The sequence below is a fragment of the Ovis aries genome, chromosome 17 (assembly GCF_016772045.2).
Source record: "Ovis aries strain OAR_USU_Benz2616 breed Rambouillet chromosome 17, ARS-UI_Ramb_v3.0, whole genome shotgun sequence".
NCBI lineage: Eukaryota > Metazoa > Chordata > Mammalia > Artiodactyla > Bovidae > Ovis > Ovis aries.
The window spans coordinates 65,852,181-65,872,380 of record NC_056070.1 but is presented as its reverse complement, the minus strand read 5'-3'; the positions used below and the strand labels follow the sequence as shown (position 1 = coordinate 65,872,380).

General features: G+C 53.8%; 1 protein-coding gene across 3 annotated transcripts in view; it reads right to left on the bottom strand.

Annotated features, from left to right (window-relative positions):
* The window catches only part of MYO18B (myosin XVIIIB), a 242,074-nt gene that overhangs the window by 70,261 nt on the left and 151,613 nt on the right, over nucleotides 1–20,200 (bottom strand). For all 3 annotated transcript variants that reach the window (XM_060400839.1, XM_060400838.1, XM_060400837.1), the window contains 4 exons: nucleotides 6,433–6,546; nucleotides 5,186–5,302; nucleotides 4,348–4,431; nucleotides 172–309 (listed from right to left, as the gene is read on the bottom strand). In XM_060400839.1, coding sequence (XP_060256822.1) covers nucleotides 172–309; nucleotides 4,348–4,431; nucleotides 5,186–5,302; nucleotides 6,433–6,546 — 453 coding nt within the window. The remainder of the gene's footprint in view (nucleotides 1–171; nucleotides 310–4,347; nucleotides 4,432–5,185; nucleotides 5,303–6,432; nucleotides 6,547–20,200) is intronic.

Genomic DNA, 20,200 nt, shown 5'->3' with positions numbered 1-20,200 from the left:
AGGGAGACTGAAGGAAGGAGGGAGGGAGGGAACGCAGATGGGAGGTGGGTGAGTGATACAGATACAGACAGAGGCGTACGGGAGGACAGACGAAGGGTGGGGGAAGGGTAGAGCCGGCACAAAAGCCCGCACAGCTCTAGGTCTGGGCAACATTTACACGCCAACTGGTACCTCAAATCTCTTGATTTGCACTTTCTGGAACTCTGTCTTGTTCTCCAGGTCACAGATGACCGCCTCCTGCCTGCTGACGATGGCCCGGTCCACGGTGGACTGCTCCAGGTACTCGATGCGCATCTGGGCCACCTGCAGCTGGGAACACACCCAAGACGGCTTGACCCCGCGGCAGCCTGAGTCCTGGATCAGGGGCTCTGGCCAGACCCAGCTCCGGGGCCATCCACACCGCTCCTTCTCAGCTCAGGCGCGCAGGCACTGCCAGATCCAGGCTGAGGGCCCGCCCCTGGACCCCACCCCTGCCCGTGCCTTCAGCTTTCACTCAGGCCTTTAGCCAGTGCTTCTCCTACCTCCGGCTCTTGCCCTGGGGTCTGAGGGCAGCAAAGCTTTCACATCAAGGACACTACTGAGAGTAGGTTTGGGAGCCAAGCCGCTATCCTGGAGTTCCAAAGCTGGCTCCCCAGGCTAGCTGGCTGAGTCTGGGAAGGCCAGTGTGCTCCCCTGAGCCTGTGTACTCATTCTCATGAATGGAGACTGGAGGAGATTAATGCCTTGCACATAATAAGCACCAGCAAATGGCCGCTCCTGCTGTTATTTTGTTCTGCTGTGGTCATTCTATGCCCACATGGACTGCTGGAACCAAGTCACTCTGACAGCTGCTCTAAGTGGGCACATGCGTGGGTTCTAAGAGAGCTTTGAGAGTTTCATGGATGGTAGCAACTCACTAGATAATAGGGGAATTTAGGGAACTTAGGAGAAATCAGGACTTAAAAGCAAGTTTCACAGAGGCTGGTGATCCTGTCTTGCACTGACCAGCCCTGTTCCTTGGAGCCACTTCTCAGGGGGAGAAATCCTGCTCTGAATGTCTGATAGGCCTCACTGCGTGTGGCATCTATGGGTGTGAACAAGCATGGGCAGTGGTGTGTGTGTGTGTGTGTGTGTGTGTGTGTGTGTCTACGGGTATGAACAAGCATGGGCAGTAGTGTGTGTGTGTGTGTGTGTGTGTCTACGGGTATGAACAAGCATGGGCAGTAGTGTGTGTGTGTTTGCGTGTCTACGGGTGTGAACAAGCATGGGCAGTGGTGTGTGTGTGTGTATCTATGGGTGTGAACAAGCATGGGCAGTGGTGTGTGTTTGCATGTCTACGGGTGTGAACAAGCATGTGCAGTGGTGTGTATGTGTGTGTGCGTGTCTACAGGTGTGAACAAGCATGGGCAGTGGTGTGTGTGTGTGTGTCTATGGGTGTGAACAAGCATGGGCAGTGGTGTGTGTGTATCTATGGGTGTGAACAAGCATGGGCAGTGGTGTGTGTGTGTGTCTATGGGTGTGAACAAGCATGGGCAGTGGTGTGTGTGTGTGTCTATGCGTGTGAACAAGCATGGGCAGTAGTGTGTATGTGTGTCTATGGGTGTGAACAAGCATGGGCAGTGGTGTGTGTGTGTGAACAAGCATGGGCAGTGGTGTGTGTGTGTGTGTGTGTGTCTACGGGTGTGAATAAGCATGGGCAGTAGTGTGTGTGTGTGCGTGTGTGTCTACGGGTGTGAACAAGCATGTGCAGTGGTGTGTATGTGTGTGCGCGTGTCTATGGGTGTGAACAAGCATGGGCAGTGGTGTGTGTGTGTATGTGCGTGTCTATGGCTGTGAACAAGCATGGGCAGTGGTGTGTGTGTCTATGGGTGTGAACAAGCATGGGCAGTAGTATGTGTGTGTGCGTGTGCGTGTCTACAGGTGTGAACAAGCATGGGCAGTAGTGTGTGTGTGTGTGTCTATGGGTGTGAACAAGCATGGGCAGTAGTGTGTGTGTGTGTTTGTGTGTCTATGGGTGTGAACAAGCATGGGCAGTGGTGTGTGTGTATCTATGGGTGTGAACAAGCATGGGCAGTAGTGTGTGTGTGTCTATGGGTGTGAACAAGCATGGGCAGTGGTGTGTGTGTGTGTGTCTATGCGTGTGAACAAGCATGGGCAGTAGTGTGTATGTGTGTCTATGGGTGTGAAAAAGCATGGGCAGTGGTGTGTGTGTGTGTGAACAAGCATGGGCAGGGGTGTGTGTGGGTGTGTGTGTGTCTACGGGTGTGAACAAGCATGGGCGTGAACAAGCATGGGCAGTGGTGTGTGTGTGTGTGTCTACGGGTGTGAATAAGCATGGGCAGTAGTGTGTGTGTGTGCGTGTCTACAGGTGTGAACAAGCATGGGCAGTGATGTGTGTGTGTGTCTATGGGTGTGAACAAGCATGGGCAGTGGTGTGTGTGTGTGTCTATGGGTGTGAACAAGCATGGGCAGTAGTGTGTGTGTGTGTGTGTGTGTATGCGTGTGAACAAGCATGGGCAGTAGTGTGTGTGTGTATCTATGGGTGTGAACAAGCATGGGCAGTGGTGTGTGTGTGTGAACAAGCATGGGCAGTGGTGTGTGTGTCTACGGGTGTGAACAAGCATGGGCAGTAGTGTGTGTGTATGTGTGTGTATGTGAACAAGCATGGGCAGTGGTGTGTGTGTGTGTGTGTCTACGGGTGTGAATAAGCATGGGCAGTAGTGTGTGTGTGTGTGTGCGTGCGTGTCTACGGGTGTGAACAAGCATGGGCAGTGGTGTGTGTGTGTGTCTATGGGTGTGAACAAGCATGGGCAGTGGTGTGTGTGTGTGTGTCTACGGGTGTGAACAAGCATGGGCAGTAGTGTGTCTATGGGTGTGAACAAGCATGGGCAGTGGTGTGTGTGTGTGTGTCTACGGGTGTGAACAAGCATGGGCAGTGGTGTGTGTGTGTGCGTGTCTGCGGGTGTGAACAAGCATGGGCAGTGGTGTGTGTGTGTGCGTGTCTGTGGGTGTGAACAAGCATGGGCAGTGGTGTGTGTGTGCGCGTGTCTGTGGGTGTGAACAAGCATGGGCAGTGGTGTGTGTGTGTCTATGGGTGTGAACAAGCATGGGCAGTAGTGTGTGTGTGTGTGTGCGCGTGTCTGTGGGTGTGAACAAGCATGGGCAGTAGTGTGTGTGTGTGTGTGCGTGTCTGTGGGTGTGAACAAGCATGGGCAGTAGTGTGTGTGTGTGTGTGTGTGCGTGTCTGTGGGTGTGAACAAGCATGGGCAGTAGTGTGTGTGTGTGTGTGTGCGTGTCTGTGGGTGTGAACAAGCATGGGCAGTGGTGTGTGTGTGTGTGTGTGCGTGTCTGTGGGTGTGAACAAGCATGGGCAGTGGTGTGTGTGTGTGTGTGTGCGTGTCTGTGGGTGTGAACAAGCATGGGCAGTGGTGTGTGTGTGTGTGTGTGTGCGTGTCTGTGGGTGTGAACAAGCATGGGCAGTAGTGTGTGTGTGTGTGTGTGTGCGTGTCTGTGGGTGTGAACAAGCATGGGCAGTGGTGTGTGTGTGTGTGTGTGCGCGTGTCTGTGGGTGTGAACAAGCATGGGCAGTGGTGTGTGTGTGTCTGTGTGCGTGTCTGTGGGTGTGAACAAGCATGGGCAGTGGTGTGTGTGTGTGTGTGTGTGCGTGTCTGTGGGTGTGAACAAGCATGGGCAGTGGTGTGTGCGTGTCTGTGGGTGTGAACAAGCATGGGCAGTGGTGTGTGTGTGTGTGTGTGCGTGTCTGTGGGTGTGAACAAGCATGGGCAGTGGTGTGTGTGTGTGTGTGTGCGTGTCTGTGGGTGTGAACAAGCATGGGCAGTGGTGTGTGTGTGTGTGTGTGCGTGTCTGTGGGTGTGAACAAGCATGGGCAGTGGTGTGTGTGTGTGTGTGCGTGTCTGTGGGTGTGAACAAGCATGGGCAGTGGTGTGTGTGTGTGTGTGCGTGTCTGTGGGTGTGAACAAGCATGGGCAGTGGTGTGTGTGTGTGTGCGTGTCTGTGGGTGTGAACAAGCATGGGCAGTGGTGTGTGTGTGTGTGTGTGCGTGTCTGTGGGTGTGAACAAGCATGGGCAGTAGTGTGTGTGTGTGTGTGTGTGCGTGCGTGTCTGTGGGTGTGAACAAGCATGGGCAGTGGTGTGTGCGTGTCTGTGGGTGTGAACAAGCATGGGCAGTGGTGTGTGTGTGTGTGTGTGCGTGTCTGTGGGTGTGAACAAGCACGGGCAGTGGTGTGCGTGTCTTCTGGAACTGTCCTCGATTCATCTGCCGTGTGACTGAAGCTGAGTGGACAACCGAGTGGGTGAACAGCAGTCCCCATGGCCCTCCCCCACCACACGGCGGCTGTGAGCACATACTTGTTCTTGAAGCTTGTTCTTCTCCTTCTTGGCTTCCTCCAGCTGCAGCTGCAGTTCCTGGATCTGCCCAATGTCAGCAGCAGACTGGTGAGATGAAAAGTGTCATCTTGAGACCACAGGCTCTGCTGGAAGTCCCTTGTTCTCCCACCCACAGATATGTGCACATCACAGAGTGTCTATGACAACAGCTAGTTCTAAAGGGCCCCTCACATCCCCCCAGGATCTCAGCGAGAGCAGTTCATTCCCACGCCACAGCCCATAGCTTCGGTCAACTGTCCAGCACCTTATCACACGCCCTGAGAGCCCAGATGGAATGAGACGGCTGTGGCACTAGGGCCAGAATTCGGAGGGAAGAGTACTATTTGAGGTCAGGTAACTGGGGTTCCAGACATGGATTCCAGTCATAGCAAGCTGCAGAACCTCTCTGCACCTCAGTGTCCCCATCTGTAAAATTGGCTGATGGTCTCTGCTGAGACCCTCTACATAGGGTCTGTCTGAAGACTAAATGAGGCAATGGAGAGTCCTTAAGAAAGAGCTGAGCCAAATGGCTGACTGTGACTATCCCCAGAGAGGATTCCAGAGGGGAGGAGGGCTCCTTGCTTTCTCTTTTCCACAGGTATTTATTCTTTTACAGTATTTATACTGGGAGTACTAATTTACTGCTTTTGTAAATCAACAAATAAATGTCCATCTTGAACAAAAGTAAGTTTGAGTCATGATTCCTATTTACCTTTGTGGTTTATCCTCCAAGGTCCTGAGACCAGAGAGTGGCCCGACTGAGTTGCCTGCTCACTGTCCCCGCCCGCCCGCCAAGCCGCCTTCTGCCCAAGGCCACTACCTGAGCAATGAGGTCCTTGTGCTTCTGCATGAGATCGTTCAGATCGTCCTGGTCCTCATCAATGCGCTTCAGGAGGTCCGCCCTCTCAAACTGCAGCCGGTACAGCTGCTCGTCCACCTGGCAGAGCAGGATGAGGGCAGGTGAGGTAGGAGGGGGCGGGGGAGGGTCTGCGGGGGGGAGGGGGTGATGAGCAGCAGGGACGCTTGCCCATGGGTGTGTCGGGTGAGTGAATATCTACCTGAAAGGGAGGCCTCAGCTGTGTCAGCACCTCCTGTGGGCATGTCACACGTGTGTGCACACTAGGCAGGCATGCGGCTGGCTGCATGAGTGCAGCATGTGTGCGTGGATGGTCTGTAAGCCCACCCAGGAATCTACGCATATACAGTTTAAGTGTGCGTGGTGCACACGTGAGTAATCTCAGTAACTATAGCTAAACTTAGACGCTTATTTTACCTACAGGGGTCTTTATTTGGAGGTGCGTCTGTGACCTTGTATGTGAGCGTGTACATTCGTCCCTGTACACGAGTGTGTGTCAGTGTTTATGGGCAGGTTCCCCTCGATCTAGCACCAACCAAACCTGGGACAAAAGGGCCAGATATAAGCTTTTGCTGGTAACTCTCTAGCTCCACCTAAACTTTAGGGTTTTACATATTGTGTATAAATTTAAGCCGACCCTGTACACCCAGAGAGGGCGCACAGAAACCACACCCAGTCTTCACCAGCATAATAGATCTGTGATGCATGGTCATTTGTCCCTGTTCAGTGCTGAGATCCCAGATGGCTGGGGTCCTTTTAGGAGTGAGTCCAAACGGGCTCCGCCTGGAAGTCTGGACCTGAAGAAGTAGCCCGGTAACAGTGACCACGTGCCCTCCTGGGGTGGTGAGCGCACAGTGGGTCTACCACAGGTGACTGGGGGTGGCGGGCATGGTGTGGGCTCACAACAGACGGCTGCACTCCCACTTGCGGTTCCGGTGCTGAGCGAACGACAGGTTCAGACTGGAAGTGTCCCCCGGGGCTGAGCACCCTGGGCCCACAGGGTCCGCCTTGCTTCCCTTCACACAGCTGACCCTCACACGCACCCCCGACGCCTCGATCACGCTCAGCTCGGAGAAAGCTGCCAGTACTCTCCGAGTGCCGAGCACTCAGTGGGTCTACGAGGGGCGCCTGGACCTCCGTGCACAGCACAGGGCGTGCCCCGGGCCCTCCCGCTGTGCTCGCGGCGGCCCCGCCCCGGGAGGCACAGGTACCAGGCTTTTGCTGCGGGTCATGCTCTCCAGCTCGCTATGCATGTTCTCCAGGTCCGCCGTCAGCGCCTTCTGGGTCTTCAAGGCATCTTCACACTTGGCTTCACTCTGCTCCAGCTGGACCCGGCAGGAGGGGGAGAGGGGAGGGGAAAGGTCTCATGAGGTGGCCCCCTTGATCGGCCCTCCCTGCCGGCCTGGCCCCGGCCCTTCCAGGGAGGGGAGTGCCGGCGACCCTCCCATCTTCACGGTTCTTCAACTCACACAGGGGGCAGCAGAGCTGTGTGCAGTAGAGGCGGCTGGGTTCCAAGCCCACTCGACACTGACGAAGCCCTGCCCCACAAAGTAAGGCCAGGCCACCCCCGATTTAGTGCCAGGGGCGAGCCCCCACCCATTCAGCGGGTGTTTGCTGCCACTCACTCAGCACTTGGCACACACAGAACAGTCATGATGGCCCCTGCCCTCCCACGGGGGACACAGGAAGGGACAGGTAATGACAGCCCCTCTGAGGGTACAAGGAGGAGGAGGACATGAAGACCCTGAAACACAGGATGGGGGCCTGGAAGGCTTCCTACAGGAGGTGCTAAATAGTTCATTCAGTGGGCACTTGCCAAGCAGATGTTTTTAATCAGAATTGTGAACCCCCTTTTAAATGGTATGCAAAATATTCTATGTGTGAGCACCTCCTGGTACATGACTTCACTAGATTCCTGAAGGTTAAGAGCCACTGACTTCAAGTTTCTCTTTCTCGACCTTTCTTTTTCTTCTGTCCACTTGCACACAGCAGGCCCCCTATGCTGGCAGAGTGGGGCCAAGGGGGTGGGTACAAGGACCTTTGTGGCCCCAGAGGACAAACATTTTCCACTGGAGAAACCACATTCGTGCACAAACCCTAAGTCTGTTCTGCAATTGAGCATCCCCCCGGTTTCTGAACCCTACAATCTCTGAGCAGAAAACTGCCGTATAAATCACTGAAGGCAAGCACTTAAGGTTCAGAGAGGGCTGGAGCCTTGTTTGGAGTCACACAGCTGCAAGGAGCAACGACACCACTTGAATCGTCCAGACCAGCTTGCTTCCTCAACTGCCAGGCCACGGTCCCTCCAAAATAGTAAATGACATTAAGGTTGGTGCCAACAGACAGGGGGAGAAAAAGGCAAGCTAGACTTCTCCTGAAATGGCATGCACACAATCAGCTCCCTGAAACCACCCAGCGAAGAGGCCCCACTGATCACTGTAAGGAAAATGGGGGCCCAGGGCAGAGGACGCCCCGAGGACAGCTGGCCAAGGGGGTCTCTGTGGGGAAAGGCCGCCTGGGACCACGCTCATCTTTCTCAGCACATCGGGGAGCTCAGCCCGACGTTAGCGTCACAGTAACGACACTGGAGCTGGGGAGCAGGCAGGCTGCCTTCGTTCCAGTATCACCTGTCAGTCCTAGGGCAGACCTGGGAGGTGTGTGCCGCTAATACCCCCAGCGCACAGCCGGGAAACCAAGGCCCCAGCCTCCTCCCGCAGCTTCCTGGCCCAGTGCCTCTAATCCCAGCCCCACGCCCTGCCAGCAGCCACAGTTCCCCAAAGCTCCATCCTCAAGGCTGTAAGGAAAGTGTGTTTCTGCAGTAGGGCCCCGTGCTGGGCTGGGTGGGGAGGGCGCGGTGACCCATTTCCCTCAGCAACTGGGAGGGACTAAGACACACTGAGAAAAATGATGTGGAGCAGAGGAGGTAATTGGCGATATTAGAGCATAATCGACAGAGGAAATGAGAAGTCAGGCATGGGCTCATCCCCCCAGCAGGTGACTCCAGGGCCTCTGGGAAGGCAGGGCAGGGGGTGGTGGGGTGGACGGCTCCTCTGCAGGCTGGCAAGACAAAGCCAGTCCTCGATTCAGGCACAACTCAGAGGCCTCATTAAGGAGAGGCACTTGATGCAACTAACACCTAAAAGATGCAAAGGAAATAGCCAGGTGGAGCTTTCAGTGGGAAGGTTCTCTGAATGGAGGCAACAGGAAGTGCAAAGGTCCTGAGGCAGGAACAGCAAGGAGCTTGGTGCTGCAGAACAGAAAGGCAGCCAGTATGGCTGGTCATACCAACAAAAGTCCGTCTAGTCAAAGCTATGGTTTTTCCAGTAGTCATGTATGGATGTGAGAGTTGGCCTATAAAGAAAGCTGAGCACCAAAGAATTGATGCTTTTGAACTGTGGTGTTGGAGAAGACCCTTGAGAGTCCCTTGGACTGAAGGGAGATCCAACCAGTCCATCCTAAAGGAGATCAGTCCTGGGTGTTCATTGGAAGGACTGATGCTGAAGCTGAAACTCCAATACTCTGGCCACCTGATGCGAAGAACCGACTCACTGGAAAAGACCCTGATGCTGGGAAAGATTAAAGGCTGGAGGGGACAACAGAGGATGAGATGGTTGGATGGCATCATCAACGCGATGGACATGAGTTTGAGTAAACTCTGGGAGTTGGTGATGGACAGGGAAGCCTGGCATGCTGCAGTCCATGGGGTCGTAAAGTCAGACACGACTAAGTGACTGAACTGAACTGAACTGATAGCTGGCCAGCCTCACAGGGAGGGCCAGGAGGCGGCGATGCTGAGGAGTGAGCCAGGGTGCCGCGCTCAGGTTTCTTTCAGTCTGCAGGAAAGCCGCACTCTCTAAGGAAGGCAGCATGATCTCCCTCTGGCTGCCATGGGAGGATGCACTTTTGTGGACAAAATTAGCAACAGGGCAGCCAGAGAGGATGCTGCTGTAGTCCTTCAGGAAGAGGTTGGTGGAGTGCTTCAGTCAGAAAGGAAGTGGGGAGAAATGGAAGGGTCTACACAGGACGGTGTACAAGGAACAAAAGAAACGGGCAGGCAGGAGCAGATGGGCCAGCATGGGAGATGATGTCAGATAACTAGCAGTGGAAGGAGGTGTCCGGCAGGGGCCCTGCCAGGCCGAGTCGCTCGGCTCAGGTCCAGGAAGCAAGGGAGAGTCATTGTAAGTGGAGCCCACAGACGACGCAGTTCCCATCTGCTGAGCCCCGCCTTTGGCTGAAGGAGGGTTTCGTCAACATGCTGCCACTGGCCCTCAGAACCCCACAGAGGGAAGGCTGTATTTTCTGTCCCCTGGTGGCTCAGGGATAGAGAATCCACCTGCCAATGCAGGAGACACAGGTTCGATCCCTGGGTAGGGAAGATATCCTGGGGAAGGTAACGGCAACCCACTCCAGTATTCTTGCCTGGAGAATCCCATGGACAGAGGAGCCCGGCAGGCTACAGTCCACGGGGTCACAAAGAGTCGGACACGACTTATCCACTGAGCATGCACACATATCGACATGCTCCTTCCTTTCCCCAGGCTCCCTGGAGCAAGCCGGGCAAGAGACAGCTCCTCCATCCCCAGGCAGAGGGGCAGAGGTGGCACGCGGGCAGCACATGGGGCTGCAGGCGTCGGTCTCAGCTCCTGTCAGGCTGGAGAGGGGACTATCTGGCTCCTGATGGTTCAGGCATCAGTGGGCACACCTGCTACTGTTGCCTGGGGACGGTGTCCAGTACCTGGCCTCTATCTGCCTGGCTTCTCAACACCCCACGAGGTCCCTAGGAGACAAGGTGTCGCTGTGAGGACCAGCTGACCTTGGAGGAAACAGAGGTTCATGGGGGTGAAGTGGCTCGCTTCCAGGCACATGGCCAGCAGCAGGGAAACCTGGTTGGTTCAACCCCAGAGCCCAAGCCCTTAACCATTATACTCTGCTGCCCCTTATGGAAAGCCACACTCTGAAAAGAGCAGGATGGATTAAAATAAAGAGAGCACTCCAACTGCAGAGAATATAGCCCAGGGGCTTGCTGTGACCACAGAAGCCACTCAGTCCTGTCACGTGACCTAAGCCAGGTGGGGCTGCAGAATGACAGGGAGACAGATCAGGGAGGATCGACAGAACTCGGATTCTGAGTCCACTGAGGAAACACATCGAGACCAGAGCCTTCCTGGGAGGAAAGAGTTCACACTGAAGGGAAGCGGCAGGAAACCAAGCCATGCTGGCCCCTCTAGGCGCCAGGTGCACCGTGGGTGGGGTCAGACCTGGACCGTCCGCCTTTCAGCCAGTCACTGAGCACACCGCGCCTCAGCTTCCTCATCTATAGCATGGGGCTGGTCACATTCCAGGACCAGTGCAGAATAAATCAGTGAAAACCCAAGCATGCTTAGCACAGCGCCTGGTGCTGAGGCAATGCCCAAACAGGAATGGTGGAGATTGCTGCTGTCTCTTTCATCACTGGGCTTCCCTGATAACTCAGGTGGTAAAGAATCTGCCTGCAATGCGCGAGATCCCAGTTTGATTCCTGGGTTGGTAAGATTCGCTGGAGAAGGGAAAGGCCACTCACTCCAGTATTCTCGGCCTCCCTAGTGGCTCAGCTGGTAAAGAAATCTCCTGCAATGCGGGAGACCCAGGTTCAATCCCTGGGTTGGGAAGATCCCCTGAAGAAGGGAAAGGCTACCCATTCCAGTGTTCTGGCCTGGAGAATTCCATGGATTGTATAGTCCATGGGGTCGCCAACAGTTGGACAGGACTGAGCAACTTTCACTTTCACTTTCATCACTGACTAGCCTGAGAAGTGAGGACTTTCCAACCCCCTTTTAGAGGCGAAGAGAGTGCCAGAGAGGCCAGGGTGTCGTGGTCATGGGGCCAGTGAGGCAGGGCCTGGACCACAATCCCAGGGAAGGCTTTTAGGCTTCCTGGAAGACTGGGATGGCTGGAGGGAGGGTGCTGGCCCCAGAGTCAAGCAAGTCAAGCAGGCCCAGGTTTCACTGGGTCTGGATGGGCAACACCGGAAATTACCCCAGCTCACGGACTCCCCCGGGGAAGGCCCAGGGATGCTGCTGACGAGCTGTGTTAATGCCGAGCTTTAAAAATTTCAATTTATTACACTTTAGGGAGCGGGAAGAAATACAGGGCCATCTCGGGCTGATTTTCCATTATGGATGACGTAGTGAAAGAATAACTCACTGCACGTTATTTCCATATTGAGGCTGCGTGACTGATGTTTTTATGAAGTCGGGAGGAAGTCACGGCAGGGCTGAGATCAGATCCCTCGGGCTTGCAACGTGGCCACCGCCGCTCTGAAGGTGTCTTCCCCGGGGGAGGGGGGAGGTCCAGGTGGAGCGGTCAGAGAGCAGCGGCTCCCCTGGAAGGTTGCCGGAGTCCCACCGCCAGCCCCACAGTCACGATGGCAATGAGCATCCCGGGGGCAGCAGCCAGCACACCCATCAGCTCCAAGTCACCACCCGTCCCCGTGGATAAGCCTTCCTGGGTTCCAGGCAGGACCCCACCATGGTGGGGAGGGCTGGCGGAGAAAAGGCCCCCAGGATTTCCACCCCCTCTAGACCTGGGGTGGGGGCGGGACCCACAGCAGGCTCTCAGCGAAACAGCCGACTGACTGATCTTCCACTTGATCTCCCTACAAGCTCACGGTTTCTCTCCTCTCAAGTCTTGCTTCTTGCAACATCAATACAATAATGTGCAGAGTACATGGGCACAGAGCACCACAATGCTTGTAATGGCCAGAAGCTCCTCTCCCCCTAGGGCAGTCCAGTCACCCCACCATCCACTTGCTGGATCAGCCACCCGTCCCAGCACCTGCACAAGGCAGGGCATCCATTCCTCCCCAGCCGCTGAGCCAGGAGACCGCGACCAGTGGCCACCCTGTGCAGGAACGCAGGGGGCCGCGGCCCCGGCCTGGGCGGGCACGGCGAGGTCCTGACTCCTAGACAGTGTGGGAGGACCCTGCAGGCCCTGGAAGCCTGAGCTCTCGAGGGCGAGAGGAGGACAACGGCACCCAGGATGGGAGCGCCACAGCGGCCTGGGGGGCTGCTGAGCACGTGGGAGAGGCATCCGAGCCCTTGCTCTGTGCCAGGCATAGCTCCGCGTTCACTCCCTTAACCCTGACAGCAATACACTCGGCTCGGGTCAGCCACCACTCTCGCTGCTGTTTCTGGGGAAATGACGGGTGGGGCGGAGAAGCGATTTAGCCGTCAGGCAGCCCAGACACCAGGTTCCCAAGGGCTAAGACTCCTCCCCTGCGTGCTCGGCAGCCCCCAGGCACCCAGAGCGCTCCCACACTGGATGAGGCTCATCTCCTCTCGCGCCCAAGCCGCTGGTGAGCTGCACTCCTCTGTAACAGCGGTCCCCCCACCCACCGGCTCCGGAACGGGAATCTGGCGATATGACTGCACACGCCTACTCTCTTCTCTTCGGATCACAGCACCCCCATCTTCTCTGCAAAGAATGTCCATCCCTCAGATGTCTGTGATGGGGCTGACACCCCTCCCTCGAGCCCAGAGGAGAAGCTCAAGACTCAGACTTGCCAGTTAGAGCACCGCCTTCTTTGGCCTCAGGGGTTAGTTGTGGGACAATAGCAAGACTGACACCAGGATTCTGGCTGTGACTATAGACACAGCTTCTTCTGATACAGGATGTAAGCCTGGAGTGTCCGTCCTGCCCCTGCCTAAGAATAAAAGGTGACCTCAAGATGCTGAGGCACGAGATGCATTCTTGATGTCATGACTGGAGCACTTAGCCCTAGCCAAGCCTGAAGGCAGTCGTAGCCTCAGAACCTTTCAGATATTTCAGCCCGTCACATCCCTTTTTCTGCTTAATGAACTGTGAGCTGTGCTGTTGTTCCCTGGAACCCAGATACCAGGTGAGTGAGGGAGTCAGAAGAGCTAATACATACGTAGAGTCAGCCACAGAGTAAACACCTGGAACCTGGGTGACAGTATTCGCTGCTTGTGCCCAAAGTTGGATCCAAGTAGCTCCCTCCAAAACCCTGCGACAGCGTAACAGCCGTGTATTTACTATTCTGTGTGTAGACAGTCCCCCTTCACTATTATTCAGTGGGGAGATGAAGACAGGATGAGATTTTTTCGACACCAACCACAGCAGACACCGTGCAGGCCTTGAGGTTTATCACGACTGTAGCCCACCACAGCCATGCAGGGGAGAAATCAGCCTGGGCAGGGGAGTGACTTGCCCAAGGTCAGAGTCAAGTCCGTGAGACTCTCAACCCAAGCTGAAGAAAAAAAAACCATGCTGTTTCTGGGCCACCACCAGCCCCCTCTGCACACAGCCTTTCTCTGCTGCGGAGTCTGTCTCAGGCATTCTCTCTCCAACACCCACCCCTCTCATTCAGTGGGAGGGAGGGCGATTGAGATTCCCAGCACACAGGCATCAACTACAAACCGATGAATAGCATTGCTTTCCCGTGCGACGCCATCTGCCCGCTCTAAATACCCGAGGTAAAATGTTTGCTTTGGACTTATTAAGCTACGAGACGAGTTGGCTTGACACACAGAATGAGCTAGGGAAAGAGGAAAAATTCTGATATTTCAGCAGAGTGGTCAGAACCTGGATTTCTGGGTCTGACTGAACAACTCAGAGGATTTAAAAATACCGCAGAGCAAATGCCATGGGAAGTGTTCTAAGAAATGGTGGCTTTGGCGGGCTAATCTCAACACACCCTGGCCCGTGGTGGCCCAGCATCATGCCCAGAAGAGTTACCCTTTAGTAGGAAGCTTTTCCCTGGAGGCAGTCACCAACATCTCAAACTACAGACAGCCCTGATAGAGAACAAATGTATTAAATGCAAACATACTAAAAATATCAGGTCAGGTCCACCGATGGTCTGTCCAGCTCAGAAGCTGGATGACAGCAGCCTCCAGGGAAATTTCCTAAGGCCGTATGGTGGTTCCTCTGTGTCCTTGATCTCCAATCACTTGGGCACATTCTAAACCTTCTATGGCGTTCCTTACATTGTGCTAGAGGACTATCATTTATCGACGCACTGAAATGCCCTCTGAGGATTTACTGTTTCCACCATCCTCATCTCAGAGTAGTAACAATCATCATGATGAGTAGGGCAATAAAAGTATCTGCTCTCTGTGGATGCTGACCACGTGTCTGTTAATTTGCAACACATACTGACTCTTGTCTTCATTTTACCGACGAGGAAACTGAGGCTCAGAGAGCCTTTGTGATATTCCAGTTAACTTGTCAAGGTCACACAGCTATTAAATGATGACTGGAGCCAGGAAGTGACCTGAGGTCGCTTTTAAACACACAGCTTTTCCTTGTAAGCCCCGTGTCATGTGTTTACCACCTGCTGAGTAAAGCCGGTCTCCTTTTACTTGTTTGAAGTCTGTTTGAGAGTTTAGGAGCCCTTTCTAATTTTGTATTACAGGACCAAAGGACGGCACAGGTCCTACATGTGAACCTGAACAGACTTCAAGAATTTCCTTCCTGCCTTCCCTCTGGGGATGATGGATTTGTAACACACTCCAAAGAGAGAAAGAAAAAAAAAAATACAAACTTGAAAAAGCAGGATAAAATACTCAAAAAAGGTCCTCCCTGCCCCCATCCATTCATGCCCCCCTTTTAGTGATATTCCAGCTCCCCAGTGCTCCCCTAAATAGCATAGCATCTGAGCACCTCCACATCTGTCTTCCCACTGGACAGGGGCTCTGAAGGGTCACTGGGCCTTGCGGCAGGGACTGCACACCCATGCGCCGAGGGAGCGAGGCTGCGAGACAAGCTCAGTGCATTGCTAAATCAGCCCCATTCAGCAGGGCTGCTGTCTGCCCCGAGCTGCCCACCGCCTCGTGTGGCTATAGGAGCCCCGGACACCCCCTCCCAAGGCCACCCACTGCCTGGCCGTTCATGATGGCTCTAAGTCTAGATGAATTACATGCCCATCAACAGCAAAGGGGCTAAACTGTGATGCAGTTAGAAACCAGCAAGGAGAAGGACCCAGTGACCACGCGCAGTGTCCTCAGCCAGTCTCATCTGCATCAGTGGACCAAGGACAGCAAGACGGGGTTGGCGGGGAGGCAGGGGTGCGGAACGGGAACAGGCGGAGGGTGGGAACGCAGGTCAGGAGCCGCAGGAGCAGATGATGAACCAAGAAATGGCTCTTAAATCAGCATCTGGCTCATCGGCCTCTCCCTTAAACCTGTGGGAACCTTTTGAGAACAAAAGGTCTTAGGGAGAGCCCAGAGGGAGGGCCCTTTTATCTTCCCCAGAATTACTTAGGACTTGAAGCTCTGGCTCTAGGGTGACCGGTTCATCCCTGTCTGCCTGGAACTTTTTTGGTTTTAAGATCAGAAGTCTCGTGTCCCAGGAACACCCTCAGACCCACACAAATCCAAGCAGCTTTGAAATAAAAAACACGGCTTCCAATTCTAGGTCACCCAGATGGAGGAAGTTTCTACCACACAACTGGCCTGAACTCTTCCAAAATTCTAGTGTCATAAAATACAAAGACAGAGGCTCTATGGACAGTGTCACAAGACTGAACGCAACTGTGACGTAGTCTAGGCTGGATCCTGAACAGGGAGAAAAATGGCTACAAAGAATGTGAGTAAAACAACAGGTAAAATCAGAATAGTCAGCAGATAGTATAAGGGGTCAGCAAAGTTTTCCTTCAAGTGCAAGCTGGAAAGTATTTTAGGCTCTGCAGGCCTAGAGGCAAAATGGAAGGATAAATGCAGGTACTTATCTAACTTTAAATGTGGCCATTTAAAACCAAACCTCTCTCAGCTCTCAGGCTGTAATAAAAGAACAAAGCAAAACAAAACGAAAATGAAAAATCAGGCAGCAGGGGCTGGACTTGGCCTGTGAGCCTGAGTTCGCTGACCCCTGGGTTAGAATATCCATGCTAAAATTTCCAATTTTGATAAGGGTAAAGAGATCGCCTGTCTGTAACTCGTTTTCAAATAATTCAGAGGATGTAATTTAGTGAGAAAACGATACCGCGAACATGGCAAAAATTTAAAAATTGAGGAATCTAGGTGAAGGATTTAAAGGAATCCTTTGAACTATCCTTATAATTCTTTGGTACACTGGAAATTCTTTCAAGATACATTATTTAAAGTACATCCTAGGGACCTTCCTGGTGGTCCAGTGGTTAAGACTCCAGGCTTCCCAGGCAGGGGGCTCAGGTTGGATCTCTGGTCGGGGAACTGAGATTCCACGTGCTGTGCGGCATGACCAATACACACATAATACATAAATAAATAAATAAAATGCATCCCAGTTGCCCCCCAAACTCTGTGACTTTGGGTGGGGTTCTCATATGCTGAGCTTCCTGCTACAGAGAAGGGACTACTGAATGCTGGCTGCTTCCTGCGGGGACTCCGCCACCCGGTGAGGCCTTGCTCACGTGCAGAGCTCTGGCGCCAGAGGACAGGTCCCTCTCCTCGAGGGACTCGCTACACTGAAGTGGGCTGGGGGCACAGAGTTAGGTCATGACCTCTCAGCGCTGGGCCCCATGACTGGCTGAGTGTGAACCATGGATGTCTGCCATCGGTGTCCACGTTCCCATGGTAGCGATGGCCCCAGGGGGGGCCAGGGTCTCTGAGGGGCTGGCCCCCTACAGCTGAACAGTTCATCTATGCTTCGAGGGCTAAGCATAGCTGGCATTCCCTGTCTGCCATGAAACCAGCCTCTTCCCACTTCATCACAGCCTTGGAAGTGTCAATATTTGTGGGGTGAACAGGCCGCTGATAACCATGTTTTTAACCAATTACAATTCGGTCTTTATCTCTCTCTGATAGGAGGTTATGCTAATATTGAATCAATTCACTCCAACATAATCTTTAAGAAAGTCTCTTCAAATAAAACATCCAGAACCACTAACAAACCACCTGTTCCATGGTTCCGGGCTGGAGAGACATGCTCCCAAAGTGTCCGCTCACACTAAAGACTCCAATGGGATGACCCTCCGAGAGTCCATTAGTTATTTTCAATGTCTTGTGGAAGCGCGGGTGATGCCCGAGGACCACCATCTTGGTTAAGGGCACAGGAGACCCTCAGTCTTCTGTGCTCTGATGGGAACCACTGGGAGTCCACTGTGCGGAAGACGCACCAGGCCCAATGGGCCTACCCGAGGGCTTAGTTGCACGTGGGATCCCTGTGGGATGTGAGATCTTCCCAGACCAGGGATCAAACCCACGCCCCCTGCATTTGCAGGTGGATTCTTTACCACTGGACCACCAGGAAAGTCCTGCACTGTGCATCTTTAAAGGTCAAATTGAGGGAGGTGGATTGTGCCTCGGACGGATCCCAAATGCAAAGAACCAGATGGTATTTGTATTTTAAAAAATCTCTCCTCAAAGATCAGGTGGCAGAAAGATTGTTTGCGCAAGACGGGAGGCCGGCAGATGAGAGAATGCCCAATGAGACACGCAGGTGGTGTGGGCTGAGAAGGGGGCAGGTGGGCAGGGGCGGGGTGCCAGAGCTCTGCAGGGGGCCCAATGGCTGAGGCCTGGCGACAGCTTTGTCCTCAGCAGGAAGGGGGAAGACAGCCCCCGGCAGGAATTAAGTAAACAACTGAAGAGCTCGGGGCAAACTCTTTTCCGTTTAACCAAAAGAAAAAAAAAAAAACACAAATGACATATTTCCTTTCCAGAGTAGGCAAAGGTCAAAGGCATGAATTTTTTTTTTAAAAAAAGGCAGCCGCTGCCTGGAGCAGAGAGCATCCTCCACTTCCTCCTGGGAGCCAGGTGCCGGCATCTGCTGCTCACAGATGTTATTTATGCATAGCGATTATCTCAATTATATATCTTGGTGGCTGGGATTGCTTCTGTCTCCAGATTAGTTTGTTTCCAGTGGAAACATTCCCTGGGAATTAATTAGTAATTGCTCCTAAAGAACGTGTGTCATTAGACCCACCCCACACACTGCCTTGTCCACCTGTTCCACCAGGTCGCGTAGAATCCCAGCCAGAATCCAAAGTCTTCCACCAGGCAACTCGGGGTGGGGGGTAGGGGGATGTAGGAGCCAGTGGGCAGCCCTGCATTTAAAAATCACTGCCTGACAGGTTTCAGTTTAGGGAATTCCTTCCAATCCAGGGTCTAGGGTGCTTTCTCCCAGCCCCAAAGCTGGGAATATCATGACTGTTTTTCCTCAGTAAGAAAAAGGAACCTCTGAAAGGCAGGGTGACTTACTCAGAATCATACAACTAACTAGTTAAACAGCAGAGGTGGGATTAGAACTCACGAGGTGTGTGTCTTCCGTGTTTTATCACAGGGTCTTAAGCCTCAAGTGTTAACTCAGACAGCACCGAGTCTTCCAATGGAGGGAGACTGGGTAGAAAGAGACAATTTTCTCAGGATTCTAGAAGGTGGGGCGAGGGGCAGAGGGGCTGCTTGTCCACATGGGAAGAACCCAGGGGCCCTGGGAGATGCTCTACGGCAGAGGTCCTCAGCGTCTGGGGTCTAACGCCTGATGATCTGAGGTGGAGCTGATGTAAAAAGAACAGAAAGAAAGTGCACAGGAAGTGTAACGCGCTTGAACCATCATGAAACCATCCCAGCCTGGTCCCTAGAAAGATTGCCTTCCACGAAACCAGTCCCTGGTGCCAACAAGGTGGGGGCCCACTACTCCAGGAAGACCCTCCCACGCCTCTGGCTGGGCAGGGCGTGCCACACGTCACTGCCTCTGCTGGCCTTGAAGCCTGCCGCTTTTCGCAAGCACTTCTGACTGCACTCTTGCCTGCTCTGTAGCTCCCATCACCTTTGGGATAAGGCCCAAACTCTGCAGCCAGGGCTCTGCCATTCACGGGCTGACGCCAGCCTCACGGAGCGGCATTATCCTCTCTGCCCTTACCTTGGGGACACTATACACCAGCGATACAATGAGCAACTGAGCATGCTCCATCTCGCTGCCTGCCTCTGCTCTTGGACACGCTAGTGCTTCCTCCCAGAACACCCACATGCGCCTTACTCAGCCGGCCAGTCACTTCCATCTTTAAGACGACAGCTGAAGCCACGAGCCCCTCTCCCACAGTGAAATTAGCTAACCCCCCAACACTTCCCCAGGGGCTAACCTGGTGGCTCGGTGGTAAAGAACCGCCTGCCAACACAGGAGACATGGGTTCGATCCCTGGGTGGGGAAGATCCCCTGGATGGGGGCATGGTGACCCACTTCAGTATTCTCGCCTGGAGAATCCCACGGACAGTGGAGCCTGGTGGGCTGCAGCCCAGGGGGTCGCAGAAGAGTCAGACATGACTTAGTAACTAAACAGCAACATTCCCCCAGTAAAGATCTTGTCACCCTGCTGGCAACAGTCTCCTCTGAGGCCGGCCTCCCCCTGGACCGGGAGTCCCTGTTGAGAAGGGCACTTCCTTATCCCCACTGCCTGGCCTCAAATCATCCCAGAGTTGATACCGCATCAGCACTCACTGAATGTACACAGTCTGCTCGCTGAGAGGTGCTTTCAAACGCATTCCTTCATATCTGCCCTGAGAGAAAACCTTTCTCTAGGTTACCTGGCACCAAGGTTAGTGAGCCTAGAGGCTTTGGAGGGTGTTCAAGCTCTTCAAACCTGTCCTGGCAGCACCTCATCACCGGTCCCCCAGCCCCCCACACACATGCATGCCTGGGCCACCAGGAGAGGACAGTGCTCTGATTTAGGAGGAGGGCTCACGGAAGTCTTGGCACGCAGTGAAGGCCACAAAACTAACAAGTGCTGGAACCACTTCCCCTTACTCAACATTCAACGGATTTGAAAACTGGCTGAACTAGGCTCTGTCAAACTAATATAATCTCACTGTCAGTCTTCTCATCTGCAAAATGGGCCTGTGCCATGGGACTTGAAAGGGTGTTTTGAAGGATAAACAGAACCCATGTTTCCCAAATGGTGGTCCTAAGACCAGCATCAGAATTCCCTCATGCCGACTGTTATAAACGTAGATGCTGGGTCTCAACAAAGGGAAACAAAGGAGGAAGGGGGATCTAGAAATCTGTGAT